The following is a 12,788-nucleotide window of genomic DNA, read 5'->3' as shown; positions in this document are numbered from 1 at the left end:
AAATATTGAAGGTTCTTAATGTAACAGCCACCTCTGGACTATGAGCTAAGCAAAAGCCCCACGCTGGCCAACGTGGCGTGGAGTACACCATACTATGAGGCGCAGGAAGGGGGATGAGGGGGAAAAATTAAAAAAAAAAATGGAAAAGGAAAAAGAGAAAAAAAAAGAGAGAGAGAGAGTTATGTCAACTATAGTGAGTTTTGTGTTGAATTATGGAATGTAATCAAGGTAAAGAAAAAATGAAGTGAAATTCATTAGTTATACAGTAGGGGGTAGGGGGTGGGCGCGGGGGGTAAACTGGGGTTTCTGGTGGTGGAATTTGGGCACTGGTGAAGGGATGGGTGTTTGAATATTGTATAACTGACATATAAACCTGAGAACTTTGTAACTTTCCACATGGTGATTTAATAAAAATTAAAAAAAAAAATTTAGGAAAAAAAAAAACAAAAAGAACAAAAACAAAAAAAAAAGAAGTAGAATTAAGATGTTAATTAAGTTTTTGGACTAAGGAGAGGAGAACGGTATTTCTCTCCCTTGAGCCTAATCAGCAATCAGGACGGGCATTTGATATGTTGAATGTGCTACCAGAGGGGTGTGGTGTCTACCCCAATGCGGGGAGTTGGAGGGAAACTGGAGAGAGACCAGGGCAGCAAGATAAAATGGGGAGAGACTAGCAAGAGGGACAGAGGGAGAAGAATGCGGGATCAGGCATGTGGAGAGATGGACTGTGAGAGGGAGTGCGGAGAGGTGAGTGGGAGACACAGGAGGAGACAGGAATGAGGGGCAGTGTGAGACGAGGATGGGGAACTTAGTGAGACTGGAACAGGCACTTGGGGAGAACAGAATAAATGGCAACTGATCATCAACCAGGCTGGTGACCCTCGATTCCTCCTTCATGCACCCATAGCATTGGTATACTAAGAGGTATACTACAATTCAGATGCTTAGTCAGTACTTGTTACGATAAACTCAGGGTTTCTTATTCACATTAATGGCCATGGCAAGGACTAGTGCATCAAATTCAAGTGTGCCTTGAGTTTTAAATTGAATTAATCTACTGAAGCCCAAGGAAACGCCCCCAAACTAATCCCCCTCTCCAGGGAAATGCATAAAGTAATTATAACACAGCCCTAGTTTTCTAAAAGTTTGAGAAAAGCCATCTTAAAGGGTTTAAAATAAGCAACCACAGCAGTCAAAATCCAGTCTACATGATTTCTGGAATGTAAGAAATCACCACCACAAGAACCAGACTTCCAAAGATGTCAAAATCAAAACAATGATCAGAATTCAACAGAATTTGTACCTAGCATTGTCAGTGGGATGGCAGCAGAAGTCTGGTATATTTTTCAACTAAACTTTTGTTCACTCATCTTGATTTATAATACTATAAATATTTCAAGAGTCCAAATTCATGTCTCAATGTGTGTATAAGCTTTACTACATCTACTTACTACTAAAATTCTACCACCATTCATACTATCATATTGGCCCTTTCCCCTTTCTCTTCAGTAGCTACAATATTTTTCACACTCTGAGTTATTTTTGTCATATGGTGTCTGGTTTGTCTATTCATATTCCACATATGAGAAAACCCCTCAGGGAAGTATTTTTTATCAAATAAGCAATTTGAACTTTCTGCCTTTGTTTTGGGGCTGGTAAATGTGTGCAGCAACCCAATGTGTGCAGTGTGAACCAAGGCTATTATTCATATTTTGAGTAGGTACTAGAAGTGAAGACAGGGAAGTCAATTCTTGTCCTAATTTGTCTCTTCACTTTCACTTAGTTATCCTTTACCCATTAAGCAAAAAAAAAAAAAGGATCAATAGTTAAGGTGGAAACACACATATTTAACTCTTTCCTTCTATCTCCCTCCTTGACAGACCCTAGTACTTCGCCCACGCCAACATAGCACCAGCCCACCAATTATGAGGTCTCATGAAATCTCTAAGGACTTGGAACCAATCTCTATTGAGGAAGAGTCATGTAAGAGTGTACTAAAAAAGACTTCGCCACACAAGTTGTTGGCATTGAAAAGGGTGAGTGTTAGCAATTTGCTAGGTGTCAGGCTGAGTGGGGAAGGGCACAAATCAGCTGAATCATTCTTTTATGGTTTCTCTTTTTCTCCTGCCATATCTGAATTCTTGTGGGAAGAGAAAGGAGATACCATTCTTGGTTATTGGGCTGCATGGGGATTTACATTTTCCATCCCCTTCTAAAACCAAATTATTAGCACTATAATTGAAATCAATGGAAGACAATATTTTAGAAAAGTTTTAGTCTGCAGCTGTGTTCAATTATTTTAGAGTTGGAACAAGAGTGTTTTTCGGAAGTCACTATAATTTCAAATGACCAGGTCTCAGAGACTAAGACATGTAGTAGCACTGTAACACTCTTGTCCCGCTGTTCATCGATTTACTCGAGCAGGCACCAGTAACATCTCCATTGTGAGACTTGTGACCATTTTTGGCATATTGAGTATGCCACGGGTAGCTTGCCAGGCTCTGCCATGCAGGCGAGATACTCTTGGTAGCTTGCTGGGCTCTCCGAGAGGGACAGAGGAATCGAACCCAGGTCGGCCTCGTGCAAGGCAAACGCCCTACCCGCTGTGCTATCGCTCCAGTCCAAGACATGCAGTATGTTTGGTTAACATACTGATATGAGAAATCACCTGACCCACGAGAAGACAGTGTCTATTCACAAGCTAACGGGATTGTTTGTAATTTAAGAGGACTTTTAGAATCACCTGTTACAACAATTAACTTTGGAATTAAACATCAATTAAAATATCACATATAAAAATAAAGTTGCATAGTCAGAAAAAGTTCACTTATAATGTTGAAAGATTCTGTTGAGAGAAGCAGTTGTCATTTATATATGTCTAAAACAACAGGAACAAACAGTTTAGTGTAGGATCAAAGTTAAGACATAGGTAGAGGGGCTGGAGAGATAGTACAGGGGGCAGGATGCTTGCTTTGTATGTAGCCAACCTGAGTTTAATCTCTGGGATTCCCTATGGTCTCCCAAGCTCTCCAGGAGTAATTCCTGACTGCAGAGCCAAGAATTATATCTGAGCATCGCCAGGTGTGGCCCACCCCTTTTCCTCCAAAAAGAAAAATACAAGGGTAGAAAACAAATGCTTGACAATTTATGGATTTAGGTACAACTTTAAGAAATTTCTGTAGAATACTGCTGAATCTGGTGAGTTGTTCCCATATTAGTATGAGTTCTTTGTATTTGCTCAACTAATTAATTTTTCACAGTGTCAGGGATCGAATCCTTGGCCTTATACATGACTTGATTAAGACCACAAACTCAATCAGAGAAATCTGGAACTCGAACCAAGGCTTTCATCTCAAATTTATACAATTTTCCATTGAAAAGATTGAACATCTTTCTAAATTTACACAATATTCCGCAATAGCAATGGCAGCTATCACTTATGAGACTTTCTATGTGAAAAGCAATGTACAAGATGCTTCATTTTCTCTTTCAAACAGCATTATAAAGTATGTATGTATTATCTCCATTTCTGAGGCACTGAAACTGAAACTTTAAAGAGGTGTGGTAAAACAACCTGAGTGCCCAAGAACAGATGATCAGTTAAAGAAACTATGTTACATCTACACAATGTAATATTACACAGCTTTTAGGAAGAATAAAATCATGAAATTTGCTCATAAATGGCTGGATATGGAGACTACCATGCTGAGTGAAATGAGTCAGAAAGAGAGGGACAGGAAATGATTGCACTCATTGGTGAGATATAAAAAAATCATAATATGAGATTAATACCTAAGAAAATAGAAACAAGGGCCAGGAGGATTGGTCCACGATTGGAAGTCTGTCTCAAATGCTGGGGAAGAAGGCAGTTGGGATAAAAAAGGGACCATTAGGAAAAAGATAATTGTAAATAATCACTCTGGATAAGAACTATGTGCTGAAAATAGGTAAAAGAACAAACATTATAACCTCTCAGTATCTGTATAGCAAACCCTAAAAGGGGAGAGAGAGAGAGAGAGAGAGAGAGAGAGAGAGAGAGAGAGGAGAGATGGAAAGTACCTAACATAGGCTTGAGGCTGGTGGGGTGCGGGGGGAGGCAACAAGGAAACTGGGGACATTGGTGGTGGGAAATGTGCACCGATGGAGGGATGGGTGTTGGAATATTGTATGACTAAAAGCCAACCATGAACAGCTTTGTAACTGCAAATCTCATGGTAATTCAATAAAAATTATAATAAAAAAATTAGAGGTGTGGTAGCCTGTCCAAGGTGGAAGAGCCAATAGTGGCATGTCAAAGATCTTGATTTCAGATTTTCCAAATGTTATAGGTTAATATTTTTTCTCTCTACTAATTAAAATTTGAAGATCCTGTGAGGAGGAGGGTTTCAGAGAAATCTGAAAGAATGGACACTCTTTAGGAGTGAGAGTGGGAGAGTACTTACAAGAAGTCTTAAGTTAGTAAAATGGTGTCCATAAGAGCTTTTTTACAAGACTCAGAGTGAAGTATCAGCTGCACAGTAATTTTCAGGCTTGGGTACATCATCTCCTTTCACACATTCACAAAACTGCAATTCTAACAGTAAGGGTATAAGTGGATAAGTGGATAGGGGGCAAGGAATTTGCCTTGCATGACTTTGACCCCAGTTCAACACCCCATAATGAGCACCACCGGGAATGACCCCTGAGCCAGAGCCAGGACTAGACCCTGGGCACCAGTGGATGCGCCCCCCCAACAAGAGCTAAGTAATAACAGAGTAAAATACAATCCTAATAGCTATTATTAGGTTTTATGCCACATGCCAAGACCTCTGTGCACAGAGACTTCCCATCACAAAGCATTTTTGCACTTCCTAAAGATGTTCCAAAGACTACTTGCTTTCAAACATAAACTTAATGGCTAGCAGAGAGTCACATTCCCCATAATTCCAGTATCAAATCTCCCAGATTTAGAGAGAAATTTATCATGGGGTGATAACCTTTTGGACCAAATGGTTGTTGAAATCTGTACCCAAATAGCTATAAAGAAATTTAAGACACAGCAGTTGGAACTAATTTAAGACACAGCAGTTGGAACTTCCAATTATTCCAAGAATATCTTTTATTCTGATATCTATCCCTACTCAACGTGTTCTGGTCAACAAAGAAAATGGGAAGACTCTACCATCGTACATAAGACTAAGAAAGCATCAAAAGGATGCTCAACAGTGTGAATGATTGACTACACTTTTGCATTGTGTGTAGATTCTTGGCAGAAGGTGCAAAGGGAGCTAAATGTATTTTAATTTTCCAAATACCAGCCATTACCCTTGAGTCTGGTGCCTTAGACCACTCGGCCACCCATTACCCGGCTGGATCGATAGCACAGTGGTTGGGCTTTCGCCTTTCACTCGGCCAACCCGTGTTCAACTCCTTTGCCCTTCTCGGAGAGCCCGGCAAGCTACTGAGAGTAACAAGCCAGAGAGGCAGAGCCTGGCAAGCTACCCATGCATATTGGATATGCAAAAGACCATAACAATAAGTCTCTCAATGAGAGACGTTACTGGTGCCCGCTTGAACAAATCGATGAGCAAAGGGATGACAGTAACAGTGACAGCCATTACCCACGTTGACAATAATAGATGCCTGGCAGCACTATGAATTTGAGCTGTAGGATCCCTTCCCAGGGTCTATATCATAACCCATATTCCATCCCTCATCAAGTCTCTCACATAGTTCATACAATGAAGCAAAAGATTATTATTCTTTTCTATTTCTTCTTTCTTTTTTATTGAATCACAGTGAGCTACACTTACAAAGCTTTCATGTTTGAGTTTCAGTCATACCGTGATCGAACAACCATCCCTCCACCAGTGTACATTTTCCACCATCAATGTCCCCAGTATCCCTCCATCTCCATCCCACCCCTTGCTCTGCCTCTATGGCAGACAAATTCCCTCTTACTACTCTCTTTCTACTTATGGGCATTATGATTTGCAATGTGAATACTGAAAGGCCACTGTGTTTGGTTCTTTAACTACTTTCAGCACACTTCTCCCATCACAAAAGGTCCCTCCAACCATCATTGACTCAGTGATCCCTTCTCTATCCCAGCTGCCTTCTCCCCCAGCTCAGAAGGCAGGCTTCCAACCATGAAACAAGCCTCCTGGCCCTGTCTCTAGTGTCCTTGGGCTTTAGTATTTGGCTGTTCTCAGGGCTTATTCTACAGTAGGGATTGAATGCAGATCAGCTGTACACAATGCTAACTGCTTAACTATTGTACTTTAACTACTGCCAGCCCTCTTTGGCTAATCTTTAAGAAATATGCCACCACTATTTTAGATAACTTTTCCTGGGTAAATCAGAAAATCCTGTAGTTGGCTTTGATGGTAATATTTTTATAAGTATCTCCTAACCCGTAAGGCTGAGGGTGAAAGGAAGGCCTAAAAGGGAGCAAAACTTTCCAATATGAATCCAGATTTTTTAATGTAGGCACCATTATCTACAAAGTTGTGAACAATAACATTTCAGGAATACAGTGTTCCAACTCAATTCCCACCAAAAGGATCCATATCCCTCCTCGAATGACCCAAGGTTTCATCCCAATCATGCCCAACCTATCTCCTTTAAAGTTATGTTATTGAAGTTTAATTATAGTGGTTTTGGTCCCATGCTTACAGTAGTGTTGGCCTTAGTGGTTTAGATATATATTATACCTCACTTTAGATCTTTAATCCTTGCTTCTATGTTACGTCCGGGCCACCTCTTCTCACCTCCTCTCACCATTTCTTTCCTCTCCTGGCATTTCCATTCCTTGTAATCTATGATTAAGGGTTTGCATATATTTGATAACTTCCAGTCCCTTTTCCTGTTTTTCTTTATACCATGGCTCAGAGATAACATCTAATATTTGTTTGTTTTCTTACTTCACTTAACACGAGATTCTCCAGTTCCATTAATGTTGCAGCAAATTACATTTTTCATCATTACTTTTGGTTACATGGTTACATAATATTCCATTATATAATAGAATCGGCTTCGTTATCCACTCATATAATTTATCTACATATATTCATATAAGCAACTTAATTATACGCTTATTTGTTTGGACACCTGGGTTGTTTCCATATCCTGTCTATTGGACAAAGTGATTCAATGAACATAGGTGCCCAAATAAATTATCAAGTGAATGTTTTGTGTTTTGCGGGGTAGATAACAAGATGTGGAATAGCTGGATCTTATGTAAGTTCTAGTCTTCCTTGCTTTAATTTTTATTTGGGGGAGTGCAACAGCTGTGCTCAGGGCTAACTCCTGACTCTGTTCAGGCGGTCATATGCAATGCTGGGGCCCAAACCTGGCTTATCTGCATGGAAAACGACACAGAGATTACTTTTTTTTTCTTTTTAAGTCACACCTGGCAATACACAGAGGTCACTCCTGGATCTGCACTCAGGAATTACCCCTAGCAGTGCTCAGGGACCATATGGGGTGCTCGGAATCGAACCTGGGTTGGCCACGTGCAAGGCAAATGCCCTACCCGCTGTGCTATCACTCCACCCCAAGATTACCTTTTGTGAGGAATCTCCATATGGTTTTTCACAGGGCTGAACCAGACAACATTTCCACCAGCACTGCATGAGAGTTTCTTTTCATTACATACCCAACACAGGTTGTTTTAGTCTTAGATATATACCAGTCTCACTGGTGTGAGGTATTATTTTTCTGTTATTTATTGAAGGAACACTTTTTCATATACCTACTACCATCTTTCTGTTTTCAGACAAGCATTTGTCCATGTCTTCTATTTTTATGGAGTGTGCTTCTTTGGTGTTGATCTTTATGACTTCTTTCTATATCTTAGGTATTAACCTTTTATCTGATGCATTATGTGAAAATATTTCCTCTTACTCAGTAGAGTGCTTTTTATTTTTATTTTTTTTGCTTTTTCTTTTGGGTCACACCTGGCGATGCACAGGGGTTACTCCTGGCTCTGCACTTAGGAATTACTCCTGGCAGTGCTCAGGGGACCATAAGGGATGCTGGGATTTGAACCTGGGTCGGCCACGTGCAAGGCAAATGCCCTACCTGCTGTGCTATCACTCCAGCCCCAGAGTGCTTTTTAATTTTAACCCACATTTCTTTAGCTATGCAGAAACTATTTAATTTGATCTATTACCTTTTTTTCTGTTTTTGTTAATGGAATCAGGTCATTAGTAATCCTTTGAGAAAAATTGGGAAAAATTTTCCAGGTGCAAATCCTGGAACATTATGACTATATTTTCCTCAATGTATTTTATAGATTCTTGTTTAATCTTTAAATCTTTGATCCACTTTGAATTGCTTTTTGTGGTGGGGTAAGGAATGCAGGGGTAGAACACATGACTTTCTAGAAACTTAGGTGCTGAACCTCCCTTCCCAAAGACAAGAACTACATGATTATGTAGAAGAATGAAAGAATTTGAGAATAATAATCCAAGAGATCTTTCTCTGTATCCTAAGGACTACATTTTGAGTGATAAGAGATGACACACATTAAATGGTCAACATTAGGAAGATATAGTATATAAATCCATGGATAACAATTGCAGAAAGAAGTTGAGAAAGGCTTAAGATCACTTCAAATTTTGTGACTGATCCCACAAAGAGCTGCAACATATCTCTCTCGTTTCCTCAAAACAAAACCAAAATGTGAGCTGGACATATCATCAGCCTGGATAATTAACATTGCTTAGTCCCCACAAATTGTAATCACAGGTCACAGAAGAATCCTATTTGGAACCAAGTTAATAGCTAAAATATCACCGGATCAACATATGATGGTGGAGAAAGAACGCAAATGTGCAAAATACCAAAGGGGTCCCAGTGCTCTAGAATGCTAGTTTAGAAAGGAATCGTGAGTGAAAGCAAACGTAAATTCTAACTACAAGCTAAAAGACATCATTTACTACGGATTTCCAGAAGAACTATGGCTTTTGATAAGATCGATGTATGAAGTTTCTTAGAAAAGAAATGTATTTCCTTGGGTTGTGGAAAAAATGCAATGCCAAGAAACTCGTACAATAATACTTTGAATCTTCTCCAGAGTTACCCAATTAGGAGCTCCAAATCCAGATAGTTTGAACAGATAGAGATTAACTATCATGAAGACATGGTTCCTGGATCCATCTCTATCTCATTGTTGGTGAGAAACTCAGTTTCCCAGAGTGCTCCCATCAGACTTTCACCAATGAATATTAAGCATGAATAAAGGATGCAAATGTTTTGTGAAAATACATCTTAAAGACAAGTCCTTATGAAATATGATTTTTACACAGTACTCCTTTGTAGAGATTATGGCACCCTTCTGTTAAGAAAAGTGGGTTCCAAGACAAGAGGACATGCAAATGTCATTTATAAGAGGACCTTTAAGTACCATTAAGTGTTGGGTTCCTATCCCAAGGTCAAAGCCTCTAAATGCCTTCTAAGCAGGGAAGCAACCAGAACTTTTGGTTTCATACTCTACCTGCAACAGAACCAGAAGAAAGTAAACACCTTGCTGCAAAAGAACTTATTGACTGGAAGTATTAATATTGCTATGGGAAAAATTTAGCCAGAGAATTTCCAACATTTGGGACTCTTAGCAGCATATAGGGTTGACTTGTTTGTTTTCTCCAACTTTTACCAGAACTCCTCTGAGGAACCTTCTGGACCAGTTTGCTCACATTTCTTGACCACATTTGCTATGATGAGCTCTCCCAGCAGCACTCGGCCCGCTAGCTTTGGTACCCCAGCCACCACCATGAGCCATTTGGATTCTTCAGCTGCTCAACATGAGATGATTTTAAATCCCAGTGAATATAAGAAACCCCTACCACCTGCAATTCCTGGAATAAGAGACCTGGAAATCAACTCAGAAGATGAAGTACAACCTTTGCAAAATGCTCCTGAGGAAGTGGTATGTTTTGAAGGATCCATATCCCAAAGAAGGATGATAAATTCAATAATTATGTCTCAGGTTCAATAAGCCTGAGACAGAAGACAGAAAACTTGGACTCAGTTGATGGACTGTCCTATACATGTGTTACATAAAAGGAACTGAAGAAAACATAAATTCAGATATCCTTCCCCGCCAAATCCCCTAATTTGTTTCTTGACTTAGCATGTGAAAATTTACTCAATCCATTTTGTAGAGAATGTTGAGCCATGCCCCAGGTCAGAATTCTTTTAGTAATTAATCAGATGACACCCATGAGTTACAAATTATATCACTTCTTCTGTTCATTTGGGCAGCAGGCTTCCAAAAGCTCCAAACATTCAGAACTCAGTTCCTCTCAAAATATCTCTTGGTGCTACATAGGTATCATAACTTTCAAGCAGGAAGTAGTACTTTCTGGTAACCTAATTTCATTACAAAATTAAAACAGCACCAATAAATAAAAAGCATGACTAAAGACCTCACTCAGAGATTTTGCAACAAAAAGAAGTTGCCACAACATAGTCCATTGGTCAGGTTCATTACTTGTCCAAACTATCAAGAAAAGTTGAACTGTCTTCCTTGATCTCTGATTAGGAAAAAAGGGAAGGAATTAATTTGAAAAATATTTTTCTAGAAGTTGAGGATTAAAATATGTTTCTGTTTAAAAGGATGTGTCTGTGGCCGGAGCGATAGCACAGCGGGTAGGGCGTTTGCCTTGCACGCGGCCGACCCGGGTTCGATCCTTGGCATCCCATATGGTCCCCCAAGCACTGCCAGGAGTAATTCCTGAGTGCAAAGCCAGGAGTAACCCCTGAGCATCGCTGGGTGTGACCCAAAAAGCAATAAATAAATAAATAAAAGGATGTGTCAGTAGTCTGGAAAGTTTGCTTTAGTCCAATATCCTATTCTTTGGTGACGCTGGGCCATAAGTCCTTAGGGCTCTAAATAGGAACAGGAAGCAAATTGAAGCATTCTTAGTATAAGCATTTTAAAGCAAAGGGCTAGAAAGTTCCCTTAAATTCCCTAGAGGGCAGCAGAGCTAAGACCAGAGGTATGACTTTTACCAAAAGTCTTCAGACTTCCTTTTCTCTCTGACTTCCAAGTTCTCTTTTTGCCCCAACTTAAAGATAGCTTAAATATTTCAATTTTCTTTTAGAAATATAACAGGGCACAAATAAAAGGTAGCATTGGTAGAGCAGCAGCTCCAGACAAGCCCTTTAATGACTCTAACATGATCTCCTCTGATTGGTGTCAAGTAGAGTGTGGGCTATTACTTTGCACTAAACCCTATTTATATTTGAATCTGGACATCTCACTACAAACCTGGAAGATAGGGAATATCATCTAAGGAGAACTTAGTGTGTGTCTCTCCTGATTTCTTCCTTCTGCATAGCCAAATTAAGAAAAGGCCTGGGCAGTTCTCTTTAAGAAGGCAAGACATGATTTTCCTTGTGACTTCAAACTTTGACGTATGAATGACTATATAGGGGTCTAGATAACACTTATGAAAAATATATTTTTGCTACTTGCTCTTAGCTTTGGAATTTATTAATTTGCCCATGCTCATTCATGCAGAGAGTTAAGTGATGGAATAGACACTGGAACCCAAGTCTGCAGACCTCCTTCACTCAAAGTATTTTGAGTTGAGTCTATCTGAATAGGTACTTGAGTGGGAGCATAATAAGCTGTATATTCATCATGAAATGCATGTTCATGAAGGATCCTCCTGTTCAAGGAGGAATGCCAAATTTCCTTTTCATGTGTTTTTGGGGGTTGGCCATACTCAGAGGTTCTCTCTACTTACTCTTGGCTCTGTGCTCAGGGATCACTCCTGGCTGGCTTGGGGGACCATATTGTGTACTGGGGATTGAACTTGGGTCAGCTACAAGCATGTCAAACACCGTATCCATTATAATATTTCTCTGGACAGCCAAATTTCCTTTTTTACTATGAAATTTCAGACACTACGCAGAGCTATCCCGACATCCCGAAAGCTGTATTGTAATGATCCTAAAACCTTATTTATACTAATACATTTCAACTCCTTCAATGAAAGGACTAAACCCTTCATCTTGTTCTCCTTTCCTTTCACAAAACTTCCAATTCTTTTCGTTCTTTTGAGCTGGATGGGTATAACTCATGTTTTCATTAAGTTCCCTAATTAGAAGCCAAAAAGTATTTTAATTTTACTTCCTGGCCTGGTTAAGCAAACTTGGGAATTTTAGTGGTACCAAAGGCACACTGTTGTTGAATCTAATGATATCATTTCTAGATGATATGCTAGTGGCATTTTAGAAAAATTCTTCAAAGATAGCAAAAGATGCAGTGACAAGAACACAAAGACAATCGACAGAATGGGAAAGAATATTCACTCAATACCCATCGAATAAGGGGTTGATATCAAGGGTATATAAGGCACTGGTTGAACTCTACAAGAAGAAAACATCCAACCCCATCAGAAAATGGGGCGAAGAAATGAATAGAAACTTTCCCAAGGAAGAGATATGAATGGCTAAAAGGCACATGAAAAAATGCTGTGCATCACTAATCATCAGGGAGATGCAGATCAGGGAGATGCAGATCAAAATAACCATAAGATACCACCTCACATCACAGAGATTAGCACACATTCAAAAAAACAAAAGCAATCGCCCTTGGCGAGGAAGTGGGGAGAAAGGGACCCTTCTACTTTTCTGGTGGGAATGTCGACTGGTTCAGCCCTTTTGGAAAACAGTATGGTCGCTTCTCAAAAAATTAGAAATTGATCTCCCATTTGACCCAACAATACCACTGCTAGGAATATATCCCGGAGAAGCAAAAAAAATATAGTCGAAATGACATCTGCACTTATATGTTC

The 12,788-nt window shown here is 39.6% G+C and overlaps 1 protein-coding gene across 1 annotated transcript in view; it reads left to right on the top strand.

Annotated features, from left to right (window-relative positions):
* KIAA1210 (KIAA1210 ortholog) overlaps window positions 1-12,788 on the top strand; it is a 45,850-nt gene that overhangs the window by 17,642 nt on the left and 15,420 nt on the right. The window contains exons 5-6 of the mRNA XM_004614490.2: window positions 1,881-2,036; window positions 9,641-9,910. Of these exons, the coding sequence (XP_004614547.2) occupies window positions 1,881-2,036; window positions 9,641-9,910 (426 nt within the window). The remainder of the gene's footprint in view (window positions 1-1,880; window positions 2,037-9,640; window positions 9,911-12,788) is intronic.

This window comes from Sorex araneus, chromosome X, assembly GCF_027595985.1.
Source record: "Sorex araneus isolate mSorAra2 chromosome X, mSorAra2.pri, whole genome shotgun sequence".
Classification (NCBI taxonomy): Eukaryota; Metazoa; Chordata; class Mammalia; order Eulipotyphla; family Soricidae; genus Sorex; species Sorex araneus.
Note: the sequence above shows the minus strand (reverse complement) of the source record. Positions and strands in the feature narration are given on the sequence as shown.